Below are 25,820 nucleotides of genomic sequence, written 5' to 3' on the forward strand. Positions count from 1 at the left end.
ATAAGAAGTAGCAGCATGCAAACAGAGCGCTTCAATCCTGTCTCATGCGGGAGTGGAAGGGTTCATTAAAGAAACTGTGGTTTCGCTCCTTCCGGTGCAGACCACACATCTTGTCCTTCGTCTCAATTCGCTATGTGTGCCTTCCATTGCCAATTGAGCCTGTCCGTCTTGATATAATGAGAAAGCTCCATTGCCGCACATTCGTACTCCAGTACCTGCAAGGCAGACAGCACGGAGTGGAAGCAAGAAACTTGAGAATCGAATATATAGAAAACTCACCACCCCTGTAGATACTGGTGCAACGTGAAGAAGACATGTTCCAAGCATAAGCGACCGAAATAAAACGTCGTCAAAATATTAACAGATTGAGTTATTATTGGCTATTAAATCCAAGAGCGGTCTTCACATTCTATAGTGCTTGAAAAAAGTCAAGAGACACTCGCCCCTATCTGAAAAGCGACAACAGCATCGCAAAAGAAACAGGAAGAAAAACCGAGTTTCTATAACAAAGCAGATGAATTCCCAACTGAGATCCTGGTATTTCCCTTTCTCAATCGGAACACGCCTTACGCCATTGCAATGCCTCCTAGCCTGCCCATATCCCTCTCATTAAAACATGACAATCATGGTATAGCCCGACTCTTTGCTCCTATGTCATTGGGAAATATCCCTCCTCGCCATAGAACAAGACGTACTTCAGGATATCAGAAAGGGACAGTATGCCTTTCAGATGCCAGTTGTCGTCAATGACCACCAGCCTATGCACCCGAGACTGGCGTACTGTTTGGAAAATGGAGTCCAGTCGATCGTCCTCTTGGCATGTATAAATGCCAGGGAAGTCCTCAGGCCGTTGCGCAAGGGCCTCGCCCACCGTCGATTTGAGCTCCTCGTATGCGCCGCCCTTGATGCAGGGAATGACATCAACTGCCTCGAACACGTTCAACACCACATTGTTCTTGTCGATCACCGGCACGGCAGAGATGTTCCGAACCACCATCGAGTTGATAACGTCGAGTACCGAGTCCGTCATTTTGCACGTTGCGAGGTCATTGTAGGTTCCCACGTTGATTTCCCGGATCGTCTTCTTCATGAGGGAGGTGTGTTGCTCCGTGTTGACCGCAATGAACTTCAAGATGCGGTATTGAGTTATCACGCTCACTACGGTTTCGCGTCCAGTCTCATCATCGACGTCAACTAATGGTATGCGTCTGGCTCGACTCCTCAACATGCGACTGCATGCCTCGTATAGTGGGCGTCCGGGGTGGACCGAGACCGTCTCGAGTGTTTGGACGTTGATCGCTTTTTCGATATCTAGATAGTGACCCAGGTGTTAGCTCTCCAAAGGCACCTCTTGCGCCGCGCTTCTTGTCGTCGGATAGTACCTCGAAGACTACTGAGCCGGAACTTTTCGACGTTATCGATCTGTTCCGGGAACTGATTGTAGTATTGGATCACGTTGATGAAATCCGTGCTGGTGAGCAGGCCAGCAAACCGTCCGTTATGCGAATCCCAAAGGGGCGCGGACACGATGTCTGTAAAAGCCCAGTCAGCATTCGATTCGCTCCGACACAGATCGTGTCTGTCTCATCTGACGGGGAGGCATACTGTTCTGGATCAAGATGTTGAGACTCTTACGTATCAGCAGATCATTGTCTAAAACAATCAATCGGAACGAGAGGGGAAGGACGTCGTAGCTGGTCCGTATCCGAAGGAACTCGCGCACGCCTTGCTAAATGACGGCAGTCGATGTTAGCGATCTGGTGACTTCTGCGATTTGGTGTTACAAGACAAAGTAACCTCAAGCCATGGCATCGACTAGTCGGGATCTCCAAGGCGTCGCCAGCCACGCCGAAAAGCCCAGCACAATGGCTGGCAGGGGAGTGGGAAAGAGGGGTGGCAATGCAAGCTTACCAGGCCTTGCAGCTGTTCCTCGTCGATGGGACTCATTGGGGCCGCTTCGAAGGAGACGGTACGGGTTTGCGGTTTGGGTCGAAGATAACTGCTGGGTTGGACGACGCGGAAGGAAGCTGGAACTCGTGACCAGCTGAAGTGCTCCCGAAACTTTGACTCGGCATGGCGGGGTCATGCTCTCGCCCATCCGCAGCCGCCTTTGTAGCCGTGACCTCATCCATGGCTGGCTGACACCCGACTCTAGCTACTTGGGTAGTGCCCGAGGACGGCTGAATGGAGGGTCGTGGCTTGAGAAAACGGTGTCGAGAGGTGGTCTAAGTATAGGGGTTGTTTGTCGCTTCTGATTTTGAAGCCGAGTAAAGAGAATATGATTTTTGAGCAGTTGATAAGACGGGTTCATGTCGCGAAGAGAGGTCGTTGCTTCCCAACGCCGATCTTGGTGGGTTTCGCGCTTGATTTGATAAGACCTGGACATTGGAGCACTGAACCGGGGTTAGGAGGGGCTCAATTGCTGGGGCCGCTGCGGCATACTTCCAGATCATCATAAATGTTATCCATTTCTTGTCACCGCCCTCATCCGATATTTTTAGATACGCACATTACTCGGAATGTCTCTTATTCTTCGTCATTAAAGTGCATATATATATGCTATTCTACTTACTAAGGCGGCAGCATAGCCAGCTCTCTGAGAGGCTCCAGGACTCCAGATCATAGTGCTCGAACCACACACCGCCCAGCGTCTTGCCTGTGTCGTTTTCCAAGTCTTCCAGGACCGACTTCATCACAACACATTGTCCGTAGAAGTGCAAGTGGGCAGTGCAGTTGTTATCACGGCTAAGTAGTAGCTATCTGTACTCTACTGTGATTGAACAAAACATTCCTCGGGAGGTTAAAATGGTTTGGGTCGTGCCAATGCCGATCACTACCGTACTGTGTATAAAAATATACTGCATTGGTCCGTATCGGCTGGCTGTTGCCAAACATTGCGACAAGAACAGAGGTCTAGCTCGAGACCTGACCTCCATGTTGATATATCATAGATATATTTATCGTAATGAGTATAAAAAGGATGTTAAATAGGAGATGAATCCAATGCCCAAGAAGATTCCTTGATTGCAATATATGCGCCCGTTGTACTCCGCATCGCTCAGTGGAACACGAGGTGACGAGTATCGGCCACCACGGCGCACACGATGATTAATATACGTATGTATTCGCCATCGAATAACACCCGTAACAAGTGTCGGCAGCCAGTGTTCTGTTTAGTTGCCTGGACCACTTGCTTTTCCAATACTCATTCTCGGCCCTTCGGTGAGTGGATGGTCGCGCGAACTTCTCGATACTAAAAGTAGGTTCGTCATATGATGGAGAAAGTGGTGTGAAGTCGCATTACGCATCACTAGCTGTCAGAAAAGGAGGGTGACACCATCCCATTGGGGAATCAGGTAGGTGCTGACGAACTCGGCCACGGGAACATGGTTGGGTTCAGAAGCTCCCTAACAAGGGTATACCAAGGTGAAGAGTTGAATTGACGAGCGTCACAAAGCAAGTAGGAGGCGGTGGGCAAACACACCGCCATGCATGACTAGGCAGCATCTTCCAGACCAGGCAGACAGACAGTGCTTCCCTCAAGTGTCAAAAGCTAACACTAGAAAGTGAGGCCCAAGTTGGGATGATATTTGCTGTGCCGGATAGAAAATGCTCGTAATCAACCCTGACACATGCAGGTATATGTCTCTGCCCGGGCTAGTCGTTAGGGAATAAGATTGAAGAATATATGATCGTCTGCGCGCAGAATGCTTTGTGGAGATAGTAACTTTACATTATTACCTAAGTGTGGTTCAAGGCAAGACATAAAAAGCACGTAGCATCAGTATGCACTTACCTTAGCCAGTCCGAATGGCTTTGAGGCTAAAGCACCTATGATATATGCAGGAAGGGACCGTAGCACGTTGGTAGGCTACTAGGCTATCAAAATCTTTATCTCTACCTACACGTAGAAGCTTGGAATTGGAATGGAACGCTGCAGATCGCGTCGTTAGACTGGGCGAGTTGCGTCACTCGCCCCCGGAAGAAAGAGTAGGTGTATATCTGCAGTCCGATGGCGTTGCTTGTTGCAGATAATGCCAGTACATTGCGTGGTAGGTAGAAGGGAAAAGTTTATTGTCATTTGCGATTCACAACTGAGATACTGTAACCACAGCTACCCAACAACTACAACTACTACACACCAGCGCCTTCATTCATGCGCCTGTTCGCTCCCGCCCTGTTGTCCAGTTGATGCCGGGTTCATGCTGGTTGATATTAATCTTAGAAGATAAGCCATACAACCTTCTAGATGAAAACACACGGCTACCGTCAAGCTTGAACCCCCAAAATTACCGCGTATGCAGAGGGACCTGAGCTATGTCCTTTCTTACTTAAAGCAGTAATGACCCACTGGGCCAGCTGTACCGGGTGCCCACTTACCCACTAACTTCCCTATGCGTCCAGTGTTAGTGCAGCAGGTCGCGAGCAGGTTAGGTTGATAGGTTGAGTTAGCAACGGGAAGGGGAAAAAGCAGCTGGGCAGCTTCGACCTCGATCTGGAATTGGAGGTGGTCCCCGACTGGTCACTGGCGCCCCCCTCCCCATCCCATCCCATCCCAGCACTGACAACGCTGAGAAGGCACGCGCGCTTGTTTGTTTTATCATACCTTTAACCGCCAAAGCAACACCACTGCAGACTCTTGCGTTTCTCATTTTTTCATCTCACCCTCATCACCCACGACGTTGGCCGGAGCTTTGGGATAGGGAAACATCCGTCCGCCACCTAAACAAGCACCTTCTCACTCTTGCCGAGCAACCATAGGCCCTCGACGACGTCCTCGCCTGCCGTCCTCAGTGACCGCTTGGGCCTTTAGGCGGGCCCCCCAACAGCGGCCAAAACACAGTCATTCTCCTGCTTAAACCTCCGAACATCACATCCGGCAGTGCTCATCACGACAGCAACAAAATGGGGGCTGCGTGCAGCTCTTGCTGCGGAGGTCGCAGAGGCGATCAGCTTTATGTGAGCTATTTCCCTCAGCCCGTCGCCGTCTCGTTCCCGTCGGGGAATAAGGAGGCCGGCACAACGATCGCTACACCGTCAATACAACATCTTGGCTAACGATGCTGTATCTACAGGAGCCCTTACTTCAGGAGGCCGAACGCGAGGCAGTGGCCGATTTGCTGCAATATCTCGAGAACGTATGTGCATCGCATATCAATACGATGGTTTAATGATGATGCTAAAGCCTCACACGTAGCGCGGCGAGACCGATTTCTTCTCAGGCGAACCTCTCCGAGCCTTGAGCACTCTCGTCTTTTCCGATAACATAGACCTACAACGAAGCGCCAGCTTGACATTCGCTGAGATTACGGAGCGAGGTACACTAGCCCGACACATCCCCCAAAGCATACCTGTGGAGCTAACGTTTTGCTTCAGATGTTCGAGAGGTCGACCGCGATACGCTCGAGCCCATTCTCTTCCTCCTGCAGAGCCCCGACATCGAGGTCCAGAGGGCTGCAAGTGCGGCCCTGGGAAACCTAGCCGTCAATAGTATGTCACAAGCTGGAAGCCACGATGATGCGCCCATTATCTAACTATTATTTGCAGCTGAGAATAAGGTCCTGATTGTTCAGCTCGGTGGACTGACTCCTCTCATCCGCCAAATGCTATCACCAAATGTCGAGGTCCAATGTAATGCTGTTGGGTGCATCACCAACCTCGCTACGCACGAGGACAACAAGGCAAAGATTGCGCGATCGGGTGCGCTGGGTCCTCTCACACGCCTGGCCAAATCCCGAGACATGAGAGTGCAACGGAATGCGACGGGAGCCCTTTTGAACATGACACATTCCGGTGAGAACACCTGCATTTATTGCACCCCTTCATCGATCCAGGAGGTGCCGTAGCTGACCCCTAGCAGATGAAAACCGACAGCAGCTCGTAAGCGCCGGTGCCATCCCTGTGCTCGTGCAGCTCCTCTCATCTCCCGATGTCGACGTTCAGTATTACTGCACAACCGCCCTCAGTAACATCGCGGTTGACTCCAACAACCGCCGCAAGCTGGCACAGTCCGAGACCAAACTTGTCCAATCTCTAGTGAATTTGATGGACTCGTCCTCCCCTAAGGTTCAGTGTCAGGCTGCTTTGGCACTACGGAATCTGGCGTCGGACGAAAAATACCAACTTGATATTGTCCGGGCCCAAGGGTTAAGCCCACTCCTCCGCCTTCTGCAATCGTCGTACCTCCCGCTTATATTATCGGCGGTTGCTTGTATACGAAACATATCGATCCACCCGATGAACGAGTCGCCTATCATAGAGGCGGGCTTCTTGAAACCCTTGGTGGACCTTTTGGGATCGACAGATAATGAGGAGATCCAGTGTCATGCTATATCGACGCTTCGCAACCTCGCAGCAAGCTCAGACCGAAACAAGGCCCTCGTATTGGAAGCTGGAGCGGTCCAGAAATGCAAGCAGCTGGTCTTGGATGTCCCTGTTACCGTGCAGTCGGAGATGACGGCGGCAATTGCTGTGCTGGCTCTGTCGGACGACCTTAAGACTCATCTCTTGAATTTGGGGGTCTTTGATGTGCTCATCCCATTGACTCATTCGCCGAGTATAGAGGTGCAGGGCAACAGTGCTGCTGCTCTAGGAAACCTCTCTTCCAAAGGTACGTTCCTTACGATTTTGCTTTGTGAGTAATTCATTACTAACTTGGTTAGTTGGCGACTATTCCATCTTTATCCAGGACTGGTCCGAACCTAATGGCGGTATTCATGGCTACCTTAGCCGATTCTTGGCAAGCGGAGATGCCACATTCCAACACATCGCTATCTGGACGTTGCTCCAACTACTCGAATCCGAGGACAAGACGTTGATTGGTCAAATTGGAAAATCTGACGAAATCGTCGATATGATCAAGCAGATTGCCGAACGACAGGTCGAGTCGGAGGCCGAAGCTGTTGACGATGATGACGAAGGCGAGGTTGTCAATCTTGCCCAGCGATGCCTGGAACTGCTGGGCCAAAGCATGTCGAAAGCTCACATTGAGGGCTGAAAGACGACTTGATTGAGCGATTCGTTGACCCCCTTTTTACTACCCATTTCCAAGCCTCTTGGGCGCCCTTCCGGGCTTCAGCATCCGCGTGGGTATTGGGTTTTGGCCAGGCGTTTGAGGCGTATTTTATATACAGCGGCATTCATAAGGGTCTTGTTGGTTCTTACTTGTTTCTATAACGGTGCATATCCCCACTGGCCGTCTTTCAGGGAGGGGACGGCGTATTTTGCGTGGAATTGGTGTGCTATACGGGTACTCGCACTTGTACCGGGCCGCTTTCGAGCCCGCCAAGGTTTTCTTTTGTCCTACCATTCTGGTGGCCCAGTCCTATAAAAACAAGTTGTTTCATTCACCAGTGTACGTTGATTCACTATCGAGATTGGGGCTCGGAGGGATTTTGGAGGCTTCAAGAGCAAGCGACTTTCCGTGTAATCAAGTATCTAGTTTGCGCCTGGAAGAGATATCCATTCTACAGCTCGAGGTTCCCTATTGCTGTACTGATGTGAAACTGAGATTTATAGCGTGTGCAGGATTAATATAGGACATTTATGTAACGAGCAAAGTAAAGGTTGAATTCATGACGGCACATCTGTTGTTAAGCTATTTTCAAGCGGTTTGAACCACTTCCAAGGATGCCAACCACTTATCTGGCCTTTGGCAATAGCTTTGCCTTTTATGAGAGCCAAGGGCAGAGGTCCAAAATCGCGGCTATCTCTCGACCACGGCAAATTGTCCCCCACGATATAGCAGTGGCCCTTTGGCACCTATCCAAACGTGCGCAGTTAGTAAATGTACGGAGGGAGAGCCTTTTGAACATAATAGAAATAAACGGCAACAGCAACAAAGCTTCGTAGGGGGCGGCGAAGAAATTGACTACTCACTTGAAGCATCCTGTCACTACTGGCGCCAGGGCTGTTCATCAGGATGTAGTCGCCGGGCATGCCGATGACCCGCTTGACGCCGTCCTCGTCCGGGCTGACGGGGATGTGGTAGGCGACGCAGTCGCCGACCCGGACATCCCGGCCGCGGCGGTGGTGACGGTCGAAGATGATGATGTCGCCGTCGACCAGGAAGGTCGGCAGCATCGAGGGGCCGTAGCCCCAGCCGAAGCTGTACTGGTAATTGAAGAGGTAGTGTCCGAAGGCCAACGTCTGGAATGCATGCAGGCAGATGCGCCAGGGGTGGCCCCGAAATCCTCCCATAGGGTCCGTTTGTGCGCGGACTCTTTTGTTCTCAAGGGTTTTGGTTGATTAGTTGGGACTTTCTTGCGATGGTCTCCTCGGCATTTGGAGCCGACAGAGAGAGTGCAGTGAGAAATCGGATCAGCACTGTCAAAAGTGATTCCAGTGTGATGCTCTCTTGATAGAGGCTGAAGCGGCTCATTGGAGGAAGTACAGTACAGGGTACATATCTGGTAGCTAAGCTCCACGACGGCCTTTGATTGGCCGTGCGGCCGAAATATGAAAACCAAAGACCCAATTTCGGTCCCTCAATGGTCAATTGCAAAGCGCCATTCCCACGGCGTCAACCGAAGCTTCATACTCACTTTTCAAACCACGAAAAGCCCCAAAATGCAGCACACACGGTGCCTCTTTTCTCCCGCGAGGGCTCTGCAGAATGTTTTCCTCTCGTCTCCCGACCTCTCGGCCCGGAGAAGCATGGCGGCAGCGTCTTCATCAATCATCAGCCGGCCAGCGACATACCTGTACCCGCGTCTCTTCAGCACCAACGGCGGTGTCCGCATGAAGCAATACGTGCGCAGGCCCAACAACAACGCCAAGGGCGGCAATGATAAGGGCGGGCCCTCGAAGCCCCCCTCGCGCTTCCCGACCGACAACGCTATTCCCTACAAGTGGGTTAAGGTCGCCGACGAGACAGGTGCCCTGTCCGAGCCGCAGCGCACGTCGGATATACTCGCCGGGCTGGACCGCAAGAAATGGTCGCTAGTAATGGTGGCGCCGCCGCCGGAGTTGAAAGAGGAAGAAGAAGAAGAAGAAGGTGTCGAGGATAGCAACCTGTCGTTTCAGGACATGCCCCTCGCGGAGCCCAAGGCGGCCATCTGCCGCCTCATCGACAAGTATGCCTACGCCAAGGTGGCCGAGGAGAAGGAGAAAGAAGCCCGCCGCAAGAAGCTCAACACCAAGGAGATCGAGCTCAACTGGGCCATCGCGGCGCACGACCTGGGCCACAGGCTGACGCAGCTTGAGGGCTTCCTGTCCAAAGGCAAGACGGTCGAGGTCATGCTGGCCAAGAAGCGGGGTGGGCGCCTCGCCTCCAAGGCAGAGGGAGAGGCTATTATTGAGAAGATAGAAGAAACGGCAGCGAGCGCGGGTGCGGTCATCGCCAAGAGAGAGGGCGCATTCCCGGGGATCGTGAAGCTCAGGGTTGATGGGCCCCAGAAAGCACAAAAGTAAAGGTCTTGCTAGCTTCTTATGCATTGCGCTACCTGCATATTTGTCAGATGAAGCATGGCAAGGGAAAAGTGCGCCTGAGAAGGAGACACAGCATTGACAGCGTTGGGATTTGATTGAGACTAAATAGGTCTAGACATGTATAAAATCCGGTAGTCGTATAGATATAATCCAAAACATAAATGTAACATATCATATATGAAAGAGGCCTGCCAGTCATAAAAATCTTAGTGTCTTGCGTTTAACAGGACACGATCATTGTATATTTTATCAGGCTCTTTGGAACATGGGGACCGTTTTGAACGAGACTATCACCGCAGTCCACATACCAGAAGCTAGCTCTTCAATACTTTTCACTACGTTCCTTTGCTTGTGCCAAGGAAAAATACATTGGTATCAGTTCGGATATCCCAGGAGGGCAGGGTGCTGGCCCCAAGAAGTCTCTGCATGTAGCTCCCAAGGTATGATCTCATACCTCATTCTTCAACTGCAGTGAGACGTAACTGACGTAGATCACCGCTATGTTCCAACCACCTCATTAGCTTTCCAATTCTGGGTTGTGTGCAGTGTGAACGAGATGCACGCAAATAAGCAACCGGAACAACAATTGAAGCTTTCTTCTCTCCCGAAACACAGGCGCTTTCTTTGGACTGCTTGAGAAATTTCAATCCTGTCGGCCCTGTCCCACCTCTGCCATTGACCCCAGATTAGCGGATCCTGCTCGGAAGCCGCAGTGAGCTCATAGGGGACCTTGCAGGAGCTTATTGTCCAATTACAGCACTCGGCTTAAAGTACAGACCCCTGTGAAGAAAAAAAAGTCGACAATAAGTCGATCAACTAAATCAAGCTTGGATGTCTGTCACTTTGCATTGGCATACTTCAACATACCCCCCAGCCACTCACTCACTGTCGCTGTACTGTCGATTCATATTTCTTTTTGGCATCTGAGCAAAATCTGATTGCACAGTCCAAGTAACTTCTTTTGATCATCTAACTCAGTATCTTCCCAACCTACAGCCATCTATCGATAGCAAGCAACCATGGCGGCAAACATCGCTGAAGAGACCCTTAAGGTCAGCTACGAGCAACTGACGGATCTCGAGAAGGAGTTTGAGGATAATGAGGTTGAGATCAGTATGTCATATTCGCCATATCAATTAATTGCATGGGCCTCGCACTGACCGCGTACCTGGTATTTAGTCCGTCACCAAGTGGCTCTGAACAAGCCTCTGTATGAGAAGCGGGAGAAGATCCTGTCGCAGCTGCCTGGCTTCTGGCCGCTCGTGCTCGAGCAAGCCCCGCCGGATGTGGACCAATACATCCAGCCCAGCGACTCGGCCGTGCTGCTTGGGTCGCTCAAGAACCTTACCGTCTCGCACTTTGAGATCGAGAACGGCGGTAAGGGCGACCCCCGGAGCATCGCCATCCGGCTTGAGTTCCACGAGAACGAGTACTTTGAGGACGCCGTCCTGGAGAAGAAGTTCTGGCATCGCCGCGCCAAGAGCGGCTGGACCGGCCTCGTGAGTGAGCCTGTCCCCATCAAGTGGAAGAAGCCCAGCTTCGACCTCACCCAAGGCCTGCTCGACCTGGTGGTCAAGGTGTGGGAGGAGGACAAGAAGCGCGGCGCCGGCGCGGCCCCCATCACCAAGCCCAAGGACTACACGCCTGCGCAGAAGGAGCTCAAGAAGAAGATCGAGACGGTCGGCATGGGCGGCGTCAGCTTCTTCGGCTGGTTCGGCTTCCGCGGCTTCCCCATCTCCGAGGAGGAGAGCAAGACCGCGACCGAGAAGGACAAGGAGAACCGCCGCCTCCGTGCTGAGGGAAAGACCGTCACCGACGAGGACGAGGAGGAAGATGAGGACGAGGACGAGGATGATGACCCGTACGGCCTCGAGATCTTCCCCGATGGCGACGAGCTCGCCATCGCCATCAGCGAGGACCTTTGGCCCAGCGCCATCAAGTACTTCAGTAAGTGTGGTCCTAATCTGGGCGGCTCGCCTCCAAAGGCTACAAGAATTTCGGCTAACACATACTTGCGCAGCATCCGGCCAGGAGCAGGGCGACATGAGTGATATCGACTTCGAGGATGACATGGACGAGGATGACGAAGAGGAAGAGGAGGAGGAAGCCAAGGGCGGCAACGAGCCCCCCGCCAAGAAGCGTAAGGCTTAAGAGCCTGGGGAGACACCACAACTGCCGATTCAGCAGTCTCCGAAAATGTGCACGAAGTTGTTATGACACGATACCCTTCTATCTACTCAGCTAGACACGCCACAGAGCTGTGACGGAACTTAGCTGTACTAAATTGACCGATTGCTTGAGTCCATGTTATCTACTTGATGAACAAACAACCGATGCACATAGCACACGAACGATCAGTTCAGTCAAGCTGTTGCTTTAACGGGTGGGCGGAAACAAACCTCTGGGCATTGGAGCCAAGTCCTGGGTTCATTTGAGGAAGTCGGCAGATCGGCAGAGTTTCGTTTGGGTAGTGGTGACAGTTTTCTTGTCTTCTTTTTTTCCTGTCTGTCCAAGTCTCGAACTCGAGCGGAAGGAAGTGAAATAAGCTCTGACACGCTAACGACATGGGGTAAGCTCCCGAACCGGCAACGACAGCTTCCTTTCTACAGCGCCTCATTCGTGGATCGTGACAGGGGGCGATCGATGGCGCCGTTGACGAACGATATGCTGGGGGCTATCCATCCTGGTCACCTGCTTTTTTCTTTTCCTCCTTTCAATCCATTGGAGGCTTGAGGAAAAACTACGTCAGACGACAGAATCCATATGAAGCGAGCAATGGCGCCGAAAATAGCAGCGAACTGGTTATGGAACGTCGTTCCTGAGCTTATCTCATAACTATCGGTTCCCGAAGTTCCCTGGGGCTAGTTTGTTTGACAGGAGACGTGCGTTGCCCAAAACGCAGGGGTGCTGTCCTGATGTGTGGACGCCGAATCCGCATTGATTGAGACCAAACTCCGCCAAGATCCAACATGAACCGTTTCAGTCCGTGGTCCAGCTAGCTCTTCCCGTTCAGAGCCTCAACGCTACGCACATATCGAGCAACACACCACCGCCAAATAATGTCACGCAGGGCGGCTTGCGCAATGCGTTTGCGCGGGTGTGGCATTCGTAGTGGGAGACCTGTCAAAGATTTTCCACGACGCCCACCCCAATGCCGGCTTGGAACGGGGCAGTTCTGGCCTGCCCTGGAGCCGGCCATGGCCATGTTTGGTCGATCTGATGGTGCCCTGCTTGTATCTGATGTGATGTGCCTTGACCCAAGCAACTGTTGCTGTTGGCTGCTCCCCATGTCCCCGGGAAAAGACACGAGGCTTGCTCTCCACGTTCCAGGTCTGGTGTTCCAGACCCTGTGTATCGGTATCCATCTTCTCTCTGTTCTGTCTATTCTCGTTTGTGGGTTGACATTGATTGTTTCCTTTCCCTCTACTGTTCCTTTTCTCTCTCTATCACCTTCACTTGGTTGTCGTCGCTTCTAGATCGGAGCTTCTTTCCATTTCCTTTCCTACTTTCTATTCTTGTACTGTGTACATTGGCAACATCTTTACCGTTGCTCTTCCATTCACTATTGTTTGTTTGACTTCGCGTGACACTCCAGGCCGAGTCTTTTATTGATTATTTCTTTTCTTCCCGTCTTCATCTCCTTGTCCCGGTGACGTTAGTGGTTTTTATTAGCGACGCAATCTGTTGTGCAAGAAGGAAGATATTGCCTACGAGTCAAGAGGACGAAGATCGCTCCAAGACATGCTCGACGTCTAATCCAAGGATTCTTTTTCTCTCTTTCTTTTCCTTGCAACGGCCGACCAACTCCCGGTTGACCCGGACAAATCCTTACGTGATTCATACCTTCATTCGCTATTTCGATTTCAGTTATCAGTATGAGACTATCCCTTCCTGTGGCCGGCACCCTGGGCCTGCTGGCGGGTGTATCCAATGCTATTCAAGTAAACTTCAACAGTGATGGTAGGTCCCGAAGCATTTCCCTTTAGCATGGCACTGTCGTGAGCTGGACGGACAGAGGCTAACCAATAAACTCTATCAAGACTCGATTAAGTCAGCAGCCAGCACAATAGCATTTGGCTTACTAAAGTACTACACCGGAAACAACACCGGCGATGTGCCGGGAAACCTGCCGGACCCGTACTTCTGGTGGGAGGCGGGAGCTATGTTCGGCACCATGGTGGATTATTGGTTTTATACGGGGGACACGACGTACAACGAGGTGACGACCCAGGCACTGCTGCACCAGGCCGGCGACGACCGGGACTTCATGCCGACCAACCAGACCAGAACCGAGGGAAACGACGACCAGGGGTTCTGGGCCATGGCCGCCATGTCGGCGGCCGAGAACAAATACCCGGACCCTCCCGCTGACCAGCCGCAGTGGTTGGGGCTGGCGCAAGCCGTGTTTAACGAGTACGTCGGGCGGTGGGATGAGGCGACTTGCGGCGGCGGGCTGCGGTGGCAGATCTTCACCTTCAACAACGGCTTCAACTACAAGGTAAGCTCCAATGGCTAGGATATGTGCTATTGGTAAAGCTAACATCCCCGAAAGAACTCCATCTCCAACGGCTGCTTTTTCAACCTCGCCTCGCGACTGGCCCGCTTCACGGGCAACCAGACCTACGCCGACTGGGCCGACAAGATCTACGACTGGATGGAGAAGACAGACCTGATCTCGCCCGAGTTCCAGGTTTTCGACGGCGCCAGCACCGACCAGGGCTGCAAGGAGATCGACAAGGCCGAGTGGACGTACAACCTGGGCATCTTTCTGCACGGCGCAGCCGTCATGTACAACCACACCGAAGGCAGTGACAAGTGGAAGACGCGTGTCCAAGGGTTCCTGAACCACACGGAGCAGTTCCATTTTTTGGACGGCATCATCGTCGAGCGGCCCTGCGAGGAGGGCGGCCTGTGCGACTTCGACCAACGCAGCTTCAAGGGCTACCTCACTCGTTACATGGCGGCCACGACGCAGATGGCGCCTTTCACCTTCGACCAGGTCGCGCCCCTTTTGAAGTCGTCAGCCGCGGCGGCGGCGCAGCAGTGCTCCGGGTCGCCGCCCGCAGCCGAGTTCAAGGGGATCGCGGGGACGGCGTGCGGGTTCTCGTGGGCCAAGAAGTCGGCGTTCGACGGCCTGGCGGGTGTGGGCGAGCAGATGAGCGCGCTGCAGGTGATGCAGTACACGCTGGTCAAGAAGACAACGCCGGCCGCCGTGACGGCCAACACGGGCGGCACCTCCAAGGGCGACCCCAACGCCGGCACGCCCGTCAAGGACAAGATGCCGACGATGAACCCCATCACGACCCAGGACCAGGTCGCGGCCGGCTTCATCACGTCGGCTATGGCGCTCAGCGTGCTGGGCGCTTGCATCTTCGTGGTGAAGTAAGGCGAGGCGAGGCGAGCCGAGCCAGGTCAATGGACAGCGAGTTCTTTTCAAGCAGTATATAGGGTTTTTTACCTTGGGATGTGGCGGCTTGGGGGCGTTCCTGGGAGAGGGGTGAGAGGCGGATCTTGTGTAATTGCTTTTCTTTTGGCATAATAGGCGTTCAACGTGGTGGGTGGAAAGAAAGCGGCTTCGAAAGCCGCCATCCACACAAATATTAATGGCATGAAGTCGAGCGATAGCATGCGACAGTTATTGCTTTCATCTTCGAAAAATGGAAAGAATTTGCTGCCTGGTCCTCGAATTGATCCCAGGTTGACTTGCGATGCCAGCATTGTACCTTAGTTGGTCCGATTCAATAACGGACAGACGCAGTTTGTATATGACTAAATTCAGCCTTTCATTTTAAGATTATCCGCAGAGTGTATATTGTTTCTTTATCGTTGTTCGAGTAGCTCTTGCATCCCGTCCCGTCTTTAAGCTCACATGTCATGTCGTCTGAAGTCTAAGGAGAATGCTTAGACGTAATTATTTATAGGGTTAATAATGCGCAACTAGGTTATTCCAACCTTACTGGGCCAGTCTTGCTAGCCTTTGATTAGGATGAATCGCGGTGACAAGATGTTGTGAGAGTCTGATACTATACCAAGTGCTGACTAACTCGCTGTGATAATTCTTTCTTTCTTATCTATGCAGGTATGTATGATTGTTCATGGACACATCTGCTTGTTCTTTTCGCTTTCGATAACCCGACCTTAGCAAGCCGGCCGCCTCTTGGCTTCATCCGCAACATCCATGGGCCCAAGGGAAGTGGGCGGTGACCGTGTCTTCTTACTGCCGTCACCTCGATCATCATCTTTTCCATATCTAGAGATACTCCCCGTCTTTTCGTCTTCCATCTCGCCCCCAGCACCCGGGTCGGCGCGGCTGCTGTAGCCGTTATAACTACATGTCGAAGTCCCCTCTTTATTGGCAAGTCGTCGAGGGTTAGTGGCCATAATACTGACAACTCGTCAACTACGTGAGCGGTAAGAGGTTCGATTCAAGAAACCCTCTCGGAGCTTGAAGCGGAGATTGTTATTTGTTTCCAATTCGCCTTCGAGTTTCTAACTCCAATGGTGTTGTCGATGATTTCTCAGGCGTTCTCTGCCGGGTCCCGGTCATCATCAACCCTCTATGGGCAGGTGCACACTGCGGGTTTAGTCGCGGGAACTTCTTCGGACTTTCTCCAACTTCAGCGGCGTCAAACCCATAATAGATCTTTGGGGTAGGTTGATTCTTGCATCTGGTGGGCTCGGGGACTTTGTCCTCATACTCGATCGTGCTGTCGTCTTTGCCGCTAACGACAAACAAGTCATCACCTTCCCCTGGGTCATCAACGTCCAGACTGTCAATATTCTGGGCTGTGATTTCCTGTTGCAGTGCGAGATCGAAATTGAACGCCGAGGCGAGCTTCTCGACCTTGATCTTCTTGTTCGCGAAGAAGCGAAGAGACCCCGGGGCTTCTTCTGCTTCTCCATCCTCTCCCTCGATAGTCTCCGAAGAAAAATCGTCGCTTATACCTCCATCACCTTCTTCCGTTGCTGTTGCTGTTGTACCCGTGGTGCTGGGTGCACTACCCCTTTCCTCTTTGCGGCTGTCGAGGATGCGAAGGGAAGCTGGTGCAGGGCCCTGAGTTTCTTACACTCGTCGCAAAACAGGATTCCACGATAATGCTCGATAACGATGAATTCGACGCCGCTATCGCAGGACCCCAACCGGCGGGCGCCATGGCGGGCCGCGCAGCAGTATTTGTTACGACCCTTCTTCCCGACGGTGGAGTCGCAGTCGCGATTAAGACAGAGACTGAAGTACACGTACTGTTTACACATGGCGGCGGAGGTCGACCTGAGATGAGCTCAGATGAGAAGAAAAGGATGAGCGAGTCATCAACGACGACAGATGTGAGATGCCGGAGGAGTTGTGGGTGTTGGGTTGGGCTGTGGGTGGGACTCTGGACCGAGAGAAAGGGAATGAGTGTAAGGTATTCAATGAGACTAAGCAATTCCTGAATATGAAGGTATAATCTCGCTCCCCCAAGCAGTAGGAGTACTATGACGGTTCGCGTTCCTCCTCTCTGACTTATCGATACTCCGTTGGCGAGCGAGATGGCCAGGCAACTGACAACTGCGTTGCCTTAGAAATACGAGGAACGACCGCGTATAATCGTTTCCACCGAACCAGCCTCATGTATATTTTCCAAGAAAACAGGGCGTTCGAGACATGCGTCTACATCAAAGAATGGTTGAGACGCGGTAGATGAATGACCAGTAATTGCAACTTCAACTTATGCCGGGTTTCGAGCGACTGCACGCGTCCGGCGGACGACGGAGAACGTGGTCCATATGAAGAACCGCCAAACTCATGACATAAAGTGGTTGTTGCTATGCCATTGTCTGTATCCTGCTTCACCCACTCTCACTTGCACAATGTGATTGTCTTGGCGTGCCTAAGACGAATAACCAAGTCGTATGCATGCTTTGTTTAAGTTTCCTTGTACCCTCTCCTTTGTAATGCGACGCCATGACTTGGATAATATGAGATTGTTTGTGGTGATCCTCTTCTTCTCTCCTTCCTGGTGGAAGTAACTGGAATTATTGGAACGCCCTTCATTGGGATACCGGCTACGCATCATGACTAGAGGCTATGGCCCGGCCTCGTAACGAAACAGTACCAACAGGTAACCGAGGTCACTGCTTACCAAAGAGCCATCTTCGTGGCATGATGGGAGCTGCGAGGCAATGCAGCGAAAGGTCAAGAAAGCCTACACACTCGGAAATAGAAATTTCTTCTTGATTCTCGTCGTACTCGTGCTATCGTACCCCCATCAAAATGGGCAACGGCGCTGTAACGCTCTTGCAGTATTGTGATATTGTATCTACACCCTGCTCGCTGCAGGTAAAAAGCCCGTAGCCACGACACACCGGGCCTTCCAGAAAAAAAGAAATAAAGTTGGTCTGCGCTCACTGGTCTAAGTTGAGCACCACAGAAAACATATCTCTCTCGACACGCTTTTTGTATGAAATTAAATAGCAATCAGCGGCTCCTCAGCACCTCCAGGCCTGTTTTGGTTGCCCGCGTCTGCCTGTTGCTCTGGCCCTGCCTCGCTGCCCTGGCCCTCATCACCGACTGGATTATCATTCCCGTCTTGGCCTGCCTGCGCGTCTGTTGCTTCTTGACTCTCTTCCGCGGCTCGAAGAGCCTCGGCGGCAGCAGCTTCCGCTGCCTCATGTCGTTGCCGTTCAGCCCTGGCCTCGGCTTCTACGTTGGCGATGTGCCGCTCAGCAACTCCTGGGGCGATGCTTGCGAGGAAAAGTATGCTAGCCCGCTCCAGTCTCCGGACCTGGTTCATGAACCAATTGGCGTTCGCTTGTCGTCTCTCTTGCACCAACCGTTCCGCGGTATCAGCCGGGTTTGGTACTTGTTCCCCAGCATTGTTGTCTTCGGCTTGACCGTTTGCACGTCTTCTTACGACTGGGTTGCGGCCGTGATTATCAGCAAGAGGCATCAGGTTCTCAAGGTGTCTGCGCATGGGAACCCAGGCATGCTCAGCAAGGGGATTGAGTAGCCCTGCATTGAAAAGAAAAAGGGTGACAGCGATTGTGATGACAGTGAACCAACGCGACCAACTGGAAGTCGGCGACGTGAACCACCAAATGAAAAGTATAAGTCGAAGTATCATCCAGATATGCGGCCAGAGTTGGCCAAGGGCAATGGCTCGGATCTGAACGTTGGCGTGAGGGTGGCCGACATGATGACCAGGGGGCAGCTGAGCTTGGGGAGGATTTGGCAGACCGTGCGGGGCAGGCGCTGGTACTGGAGCATGACCTTGCTGGTGGTGCTGTTGATGCTGTTGATAATGTCCTTGCTGCTGATGTTGCTGCTGATTTCGAAGCTGGAATGCCGCATTCTCAGCGGGAGTCGGCGCCCAAATACCTCCCATAGGAGCTCGCTGAGGCGCTGGAGCGAATGGTTGAGGTCCCAGGATGGGAAGTTGAACTGGTTGTAGTGGTAACTGTTGGACAAAAGCCCGATTTATGAATGGGATCTGCGGTTGCTGCGGTGTCGTATACGTCCCGTGGTTTCCATTGACCAAGAGTGCCCGAGGGCCTTCAGGCGAGGACAGGATGTAAACCTCGGGCGAGCTGGGGGCCATTTGGGCGCGAGCAAGATCGTTCAACACACTGGAGCCACTACGACCAGCAGCTCTTGCTGGGTCCGGAGTGCCAGCAGCACTTGCAGATCGTGAAGGAATCAAAGGTGTCGTGACTCCAGGGGGAATCGGCTGACTGTGTGACGAGAGGCTGGCCAAGGACGAGGTACTAGCATTCCTTCGCATGGCATCAGCTATGACCCTCGTCGCCGCCTGGCCGGCATCCGCAGCTCGTGCGGCACTTTGAGCCTCCGGGCCGGGGACACCGCCGGGCTGAGTTCCATACGGGACCGATCGTGGATGGGGCGCCCCGGATGGTGGCCTCCAAAGGTTTTGCACATCAGCCATAGAGAAAGGAGAGCCTGTCCTTGGATTTCTCTGAAAATTCGGGTTCGTAGTGATAGACTCGTTCACTGTGATGCGCCATTGCTGACCATTAGGTCCTACCCCTTCACGTACCACGGTCCGGGTTCCGTCTGGTTGGAGAGATGAAGCGGTCCGTCCCGGTGTGTGGATCCCAGTTGCGCCAAGGGGGTTCGCCGCAGGATTGTTTGGATCCTGAGCACCGTTGAGACCTGCAGCAGCGCGCTCCCTCTGGGTCTGGTTGATAAGCTCCTGGATACGTTGGTTCTCATGCGCAACCATATGCTGTTGATTGATCGTCCTTTGCATATTTTGCAGATGAATCTGGTGTGGGGTGAGCTGTTGTTGTGGATTGTATCCAGGAGGCATATTTGGCGGTTGAGGGGTACCCATCATGCCAAAGGGGAGGTTCGGCCACGGCGCTGCTGGACGAACCTGGGGCTGAGCGCCGGGGAAAAACTGAGGATTGTGATGGACGTGTCCATGTTGCGGTCCATTGTGTGGTGGTGCTGGGTGATGGGCTTGAAGTTGCGGCGCTGCTCCAGGCTGGCTTGTCGGTTGCGACAGAATAGGTTGAGCCCCAAGAGTGGGTGGTGTCGGGGTGTTTGTCGGACGGCCATCAGACAGATCGCGTAGCACAAGATGGATCGCTTGGGGTTCTCCAGAACGAAGCTACAAGAACAAGTGGCATGTCAGCGATCTGGCTCTTTCTGGACCCCCTGTCCTGTGTATCCCAAACAGCCCAATTGGATTGGACTTACCGTGTCGTCGCCGAATATCTCAAGCAAGGTCTCGTTGTCTCTTGCTAGTAGGCGGCCTCGATGGATGAGGCGTTGGGCTGTGTCGGGCGGCTTGGCATCTAGAGCATCACGAACTCTCTGCTTTAACTGCTGAATCGTGGTGGATGCCGGCAGGTCGGAGAAGGAAAGCCGGCCACTAGGAACCCCAACAGACGGCGAGATGACTTGTACCGTGCATGTTGGTGCACCGTCTTCGGAAGCCATGGTGGGTATGGGTTTTGGTCCTTTGCGGGAAGACGGACCTGGCGGTTACTTTGCGGAAAGGATTGGTCGGATAAGCCAACCAGAGCTGCTGTGGCAGCGCAACCAGCCTCAAGTTCCTATGAAGCGAAGGAAAGCATGTCAGGCCGAGAAAGGCGGGAAGTCGGTTGGATATCGCGGAAGAGGCGTGGAGAAAGTAGGTAGAATACTAGGATGTAGAAATCAAAGAGTTGCCGCTGTCAGACCATGTGCCATGGGTACGACAGGCCTGCACGCTGGAAAGGAATGACAAGAAGTGAGGATGTGGTGATGTTGCAGAAGCAGTGGATTTATCAGCCGGGTTGACAGTCAATTGGGAGTAAGCTGTCATCACCAGATGATCCACGTATGGGTCAAACACTATGCGACCAGGTAATGACCAGCAAACACCTTTCAGGGCAGAATCGCGCTGCCGGGACGCTGTAAGTTCCACGTTGGCCTTAGCGCGACTCCAACTTGCACGATTCGATTCGACCCCTGCCAGGCTGAATCCTAGGCTGAACTCCCACATGCCACCACCCACCTTCAGTGACGTCTGCACAGCGATACATACAACTGCAACCGGCCTGGCCCTTTTCCAGTGCCATATTTGTCATGTAAGGCATGCACAAGGAGGCATGGGGGTGCATATCCCACAGAGCCGACAGTTTGGTTCCTGTCCACTTGCCTGTGACTGTAATCTGCCTTTTTTGACCGCCCAGAGATCCTGTGCATTGTGCTTCCTAGAAAGAGGATAGCTTTTGGCAGAACTTTGGACAAAAGCGTCTGATGCGTCATGGCCTTGGCTTATCCACAGCTCGGATAGGTGCATTAACCTACTGTGGAAAACCATGGGGAAAGAGCAGGCCCTGACTTGACATCACATCACCCAATGGCCATATTGTAGCATCGCTGCCAGCCGCAATTATCTTGTCTACTTCCCACATTTCGAGTTCCGCCACAACGTCGACACGACACGTCTTGGCTTTCTGGATATGAAGCTATCGTAGCGACTCTATAGTCAGTCAATTGGCGCGCAGCAATGGCCAGCCTTGCCGTATCGAGGATGTTGCCTCGCTCTGGCCCTTGCCCGGCCTCCATATTCCGACATTCCTGTTCGACTGGGTCCAGACGATCTGCGAGGAATTTCACAACCGGCCCTCGCCCCTCCTTCCGCCACACCTCGCAAAAGTGCCAGCAAAAAGAGCGCTTCAGCTCGAGGCTGGGAACGGCCCTGAAGAACACCAAAGTGCAATGGTACCCCATACCTGTTGGGTTGGGCATCGCATTCCTCGGCTTCGTCCAATTCTACAAGAAACAGGCTCGGGAGAGAGAGATAATAGAGCAGGAGAACGAAGAGTACGGAAAGCGACCAAAGAAAAGACCTCGGGTGCGACCTGAAGGGCCATGGTATGGAAATATCTCTGACAGGCATGAACCAAAATGGATCGCAAGCTAATCCAGGGTGTGGCTATAGGCAGGTCCAAGTCATGTCCACTCTTCCGCTGAAGGCTATTTCCAGAATTTGGGGGCAGTTCAACGAGCTCGTGATCCCTTACTATCTGCGAGTGCCTGGCTTCAAGCTGTACTCCTATATTTTCGGGGTCAACTTGGACGAGGTTTCGGAACCTGATCTTCATGTGTACCCTAATCTAGCTTCCTTTTTCTACCGGACACTAAAGCCCGGCGCACGTCCTCTTGACCCAACTCCGAATGCGCTCCTGTCTCCCTCCGATGGCCGTGTCTTGCAGTACGGCCGCATTGAAGGCGGAGATATTGAGCAGGTCAAGGGCATGACCTACAGTGTTGATGCTTTGCTGGGAAAGAACAGCCCTGCTCCAAGTATCGCCAGTGGGGATCAGCCGGCAGATGCTCATGTTGAGCAGGTCAAACTTGAGCGCGACGAGGAGCTCGTCAAACAGGACGAAGAGTTTGCCCGTGTCAATGGCATCTCCTACACCTTACCTAACCTTCTCTCTGGCCAGAGCAAGAAGGGTAACCCCGGTCTCGAAGACCAGTCTACACCGTCGAGCGCGAGCGCTGTGTTTAAGGTTGGCGCAGAGCTTGCTTTGGGAGAGAAGCCATGGTACGACGTCTTGTCGGCTGACAAGAAGACTGCACTCTACTATACTGTCATCTACCTTGCCCCAGGCGACTACCACCGATTCCACTCACCGGCCGACTGGGTTGTAGAACGCCGCCGGCATTTCGCTGGTGAACTCTACTCAGTCTCGCCCTACCTGCAACGGACCCTGCCTGGGCTATTCACACTGAACGAGAGAGTTGTGCTACTGGGACGATGGCGTTACGGCTTCTTCAGCTACGTTCCGGTCGGAGCCACCAACGTCGGATCAATCAAGATCAACTTTGATAGAGAACTGCGAACCAACTCGCTCACGACCGATACCGCGGCGGATCGTGCCGCAGATGAGGCGAGCGCACGAGGCGAGCCATACAGCGGGTTTGCTGAAGCGACGTATGCGGCAGCCAGTCCCATCCTCGGTGGCTATGCTTTGAGACGTGGCGATGAAATGGGCGGATTCCAGCTCGGAAGCACGGTTGTATTGATTTTTGAAGCACCATACAACCAGCAGGCCGAATCCGAAACTGGATTCCACTGGGCAGTCGAGAAGGGACAGACGGTGAAGATGGGCCAAGCTCTGGGCTACGTCAATGAGCAACCGTAGTCATCCGAAGCGATTTCTGAGCATGTATTTGTATGTATTCTGCAACTATGTATACAACTACCCTCTGTGCTACACGAACGTGAATATATATCTCTTGTTAAGCCTTGTTCAGGTTTGGCGGGGTACATCGGGTATCCTAGCCAGGTCCTGCCGTCTCAACTCAGTGCCCGTCCGTGTCAGGACCGACTGCATATGATTCAGTCTTTTCCAGGGATTGAAGCCTAAAGGCTCTTGGTTCTCGCCTACTGATATGATGCCCTTCGAAGAAAAGCATCAAGTGGAGCCCCTTTACCTCATTCTTCCTAATGAACCAACAGAATTTTATTCTTTTAACGTAATTATAGGGTGGACTCTGGGGAAGCAAGTCCGGCTCCATCCGCTATCGCTCCCACCGGCAATTCAGCCCAGGATATTGTTAAGTAAGCAGTCCAGAACCTGCCCTTTCTCCGCGAAACCTGCGACGAACTCATTACATACGCTATATGTTCTGCATACACTCGTTATTTGTCCATACACTTTAGATCTCCTTTTGGCTGTTTTAGACAAAACCCGGAAACATGGGCGGATTTACCGCTGTGGTCGGAGGCAACGAGACCTACCCCGAGTCCCGGGTCCTCATAATCATCACCGGAGGCACAATATGCATGCAACCCTCAGAAGGCGGCCTAGTGCCTGTCGATGGCTTCTTGGAGAGTGCCATGGCCCCGCGACCTTCCTTCAACGACAAATCCGAGAGAGGTAAGTTTATTGAACGAATGCGCTCGCTTGATGCGTCCCTTCTTGTCTGAATCTCTGAATGGCCAAATGCATGCATATTCGCCTGTTGGTCATACTTTTTCTCTCACTATTATTGTCCATCTTTTGAAAATCATCTGAACCCCCCCTTTTTTTTCCTGCGTCGGACTTGGCAACCCCCTTATTTCTTGTTCTTAACTAAGACCTCCCTATAGTCAAACTCACCGCCATCAAGGACGGCGAGAAAATATTGCTGGACAGTCTGCGGACGCCGCCTAGCTCATACTCCAAGCACATTCGCTATGGCGCCCTCGAGTTCAACCCGCTGCTTGACTCGTCCAGTATCAGCTCGGACGGCTGGACGCAAATCGCCACGGCCATCAAGGCCAACTACCACCTGTTTGACGGCTTCGTGGTGCTGCACGGAACCGATTCGCTGTCGTACTCGGCGTCGGCGCTGTCCTTCATGATGCAGGACCTGGGCAAACCGGTGGTGCTGACGGGCTCGCAGGCCTCCATCTTCGCGCTGCAGTCGGATGCCGTCGACAACCTGCTGGGCTCCCTCATCATCGCGGGTACCTTCGTCATTCCCGAGGTCTGCCTCTTCTTCCACCACACCCTGTTCCGCGGCAACCGCACCACCAAGGCCTCGGCCTCGTCCTTCGACGCCTTTGCCTCCCCCAACTGCGAACCCTTGGCCCGCGTCACCGGCATTGGTATTGACGTCAACTGGTCCCTGGTGCGCCGGCCCACGACCATCGCGCCCTTCGACGTGACCCCGTACCTCGACACGGCGCACGTGGCCTGCGTGCGCATCTTCCCCGGCATCAAGCCCGAGATGATCGACTCGATCCTGCGGGTGCCAGACCTGAGGGGCCTCATCCTCGAGACCTTCGGTATGGGCAACGCCCCCGCGGGCGTCGACGGCTCGCTGACGCGGACCATCAAGTCGGCCGTCGAGCGCGGCATCACCGTCGTCAACGTGTCGCAGTGCACCAACGGCTTCGTCTCGCCGCTGTACGCGCCGGGCTACCAGCTGGGCCAGGCGGGCGTCGTCTTCGGGCACGACCTGACGACCGAGGCGGCGCTCACCAAGCTGTCGTACCTGCTGGCGCTCGAGAAGGGCGGCAAGCCGATGACGACCCAGGACATCTCGCACCAGATGTCGCTCTCGCTGCGCGGGGAGCTGACCGAGTTCAAGTCGTCGGCGTTCGCGCACCCGCCGATCCTGGACCTCGAGGCCGAGAACGCGGCGGCCCTGCTCAGCCGGCTCAGCGGGGCCGAGGCGGCCTTCGCGCTGCTCGGCTACGCCGTGGAGCGGGGCGACGTGGCGGGCGTGCGCGAGCTGCTCGAGGGCGACGAGATCGGGCACCAGCTGCTCAAGAAGGCCGACTACGCGGGCAACACGGCGCTGCACCTGGCCGCCGTCGGGCCCGAGGTCGAGATCCTCAAGCTGCTGCTGCTCCGCGGCGCCGGCGTCCACGCCCGCAACCGCGCCAACAACACGCCCCTCTTCCTCGCCGTCAAGATGGGCCGCACCCAGTTCGTCGACCTGCTCAAGGAGGCCGGCGGCCTGCTGTGGGAGCAGGAGGAGGCCGGCATCGAGAAGGCCACGCAGGCTTGAGTTATGGACCTACGGTGGCGTTTCCTACTGGGGGAAGGTACGAAAATGATGATAAAGGATATGGGCAACGAAATTACTACAAAGCATTTAGATATGGCTTAGATTGGACGCAAGCCTACACAGGCCTGCGATGACGAGGTTCGAAACTGACGTTGGGGCACGAATACCGAGTGAATGCTATCTATAGGCAAAGGGGGCTCCCATCTTGAATAAACTATCGATCAACATTCAGTTTGTGTAATTTCCCAAGCGTACCTGCCTCGCCGTCGCCTGGATGCCGGGTGAACTTGTGACGTAGGGTTCAAATAGACCATCCACTTGCAAGAGCACTGTAAGTGTTTTCTTACGGACCCGTGAGTTGGAAGTGATGCAAAAGTCACGCCGTCAC

The 25,820-nt window shown here is 53.3% G+C and overlaps 10 protein-coding genes across 10 annotated transcripts; 6 read left to right on the plus strand and 4 right to left on the minus strand.

The window, feature by feature from the left end:
• Positions 1 to 649: 649 nt before the first annotated feature.
• On the minus strand, positions 650 to 2,132 carry PG998_006932 (5'-AMP-activated protein kinase subunit gamma; the record flags this gene model as incomplete). Its single annotated transcript, XM_066873748.1, has 4 exons — positions 650 to 1,311; positions 1,383 to 1,532; positions 1,606 to 1,729; positions 1,974 to 2,132. 4 exons carry the CDS (start codon positions 2,130 to 2,132, stop codon positions 650 to 652), a joined length of 1,095 nt encoding a protein of 364 aa, XP_066729693.1.
• Positions 2,133 to 4,905: 2,773 nt separating this feature from the next.
• PG998_006933 (vacuolar armadillo repeat protein) lies at positions 4,906 to 6,997 on the plus strand (the record flags this gene model as incomplete). Its single annotated transcript, XM_066873749.1, has 7 exons — positions 4,906 to 4,959; positions 5,076 to 5,138; positions 5,198 to 5,318; positions 5,377 to 5,490; positions 5,548 to 5,793; positions 5,861 to 6,610; positions 6,663 to 6,997. 7 exons carry the CDS (start codon positions 4,906 to 4,908, stop codon positions 6,995 to 6,997), a joined length of 1,683 nt encoding a protein of 560 aa, XP_066729694.1.
• Positions 6,998 to 7,572: 575 nt separating this feature from the next.
• PG998_006934 (uncharacterized protein) lies at positions 7,573 to 8,199 on the minus strand (the record flags this gene model as incomplete). The annotated part of the gene is made up of 2 exons (XM_066873750.1): positions 7,573 to 7,761; positions 7,879 to 8,199. 2 exons carry the CDS (start codon positions 8,197 to 8,199, stop codon positions 7,573 to 7,575), a joined length of 510 nt encoding a protein of 169 aa, XP_066729695.1.
• A 369-nt stretch (positions 8,200 to 8,568) lies between these two features.
• Positions 8,569 to 9,411, plus strand: PG998_006935 (uncharacterized protein; the record flags this gene model as incomplete). Its single annotated transcript, XM_066873751.1, has 1 exon — positions 8,569 to 9,411. The coding sequence occupies one exon, from the start codon at positions 8,569 to 8,571 to the stop codon at positions 9,409 to 9,411; it is 843 nt and encodes a 280-aa protein (XP_066729696.1).
• A 1,037-nt stretch (positions 9,412 to 10,448) lies between these two features.
• PG998_006936 (uncharacterized protein) lies at positions 10,449 to 11,580 on the plus strand (the record flags this gene model as incomplete). The annotated part of the gene is made up of 3 exons (XM_066873752.1): positions 10,449 to 10,542; positions 10,609 to 11,376; positions 11,450 to 11,580. The coding sequence occupies 3 exons, from the start codon at positions 10,449 to 10,451 to the stop codon at positions 11,578 to 11,580; spliced, it is 993 nt and encodes a 330-aa protein (XP_066729697.1).
• A 1,724-nt stretch (positions 11,581 to 13,304) lies between these two features.
• On the plus strand, positions 13,305 to 14,815 carry PG998_006937 (uncharacterized protein; the record flags this gene model as incomplete). The annotated part of the gene is made up of 3 exons (XM_066873753.1): positions 13,305 to 13,389; positions 13,470 to 13,927; positions 13,982 to 14,815. 3 exons carry the CDS (start codon positions 13,305 to 13,307, stop codon positions 14,813 to 14,815), a joined length of 1,377 nt encoding a protein of 458 aa, XP_066729698.1.
• Positions 14,816 to 15,567: 752 nt separating this feature from the next.
• On the minus strand, positions 15,568 to 16,683 carry PG998_006938 (uncharacterized protein; the record flags this gene model as incomplete). The annotated part of the gene is made up of 3 exons (XM_066873754.1): positions 15,568 to 15,742; positions 16,005 to 16,395; positions 16,497 to 16,683. 3 exons carry the CDS (start codon positions 16,681 to 16,683, stop codon positions 15,568 to 15,570), a joined length of 753 nt encoding a protein of 250 aa, XP_066729699.1.
• A 1,193-nt stretch (positions 16,684 to 17,876) lies between these two features.
• PG998_006939 (ubiquitin family protein) lies at positions 17,877 to 20,371 on the minus strand (the record flags this gene model as incomplete). Its single annotated transcript, XM_066873755.1, has 2 exons — positions 17,877 to 20,039; positions 20,129 to 20,371. The coding sequence occupies 2 exons, from the start codon at positions 20,369 to 20,371 to the stop codon at positions 17,877 to 17,879; spliced, it is 2,406 nt and encodes an 801-aa protein (XP_066729700.1).
• Positions 20,372 to 21,428: 1,057 nt separating this feature from the next.
• On the plus strand, positions 21,429 to 23,073 carry PG998_006940 (Phosphatidylserine decarboxylase; the record flags this gene model as incomplete). Its single annotated transcript, XM_066873756.1, has 2 exons — positions 21,429 to 21,796; positions 21,864 to 23,073. The coding sequence occupies 2 exons, from the start codon at positions 21,429 to 21,431 to the stop codon at positions 23,071 to 23,073; spliced, it is 1,578 nt and encodes a 525-aa protein (XP_066729701.1).
• Positions 23,074 to 23,630: 557 nt separating this feature from the next.
• On the plus strand, positions 23,631 to 25,432 carry PG998_006941 (Asparaginase; the record flags this gene model as incomplete). The annotated part of the gene is made up of 2 exons (XM_066873757.1): positions 23,631 to 23,811; positions 24,024 to 25,432. The coding sequence occupies 2 exons, from the start codon at positions 23,631 to 23,633 to the stop codon at positions 25,430 to 25,432; spliced, it is 1,590 nt and encodes a 529-aa protein (XP_066729702.1).
• Between the last annotated feature and the right edge of the window lie 388 nt (positions 25,433 to 25,820).

This window comes from Apiospora kogelbergensis (genome assembly GCF_038363985.1).
Source record: "Apiospora kogelbergensis strain CBS 113332 chromosome Unknown utg000005l_segment0_segment0, whole genome shotgun sequence".
NCBI classification, from domain to species: domain Eukaryota; kingdom Fungi; phylum Ascomycota; class Sordariomycetes; order Amphisphaeriales; family Apiosporaceae; genus Apiospora; species Apiospora kogelbergensis.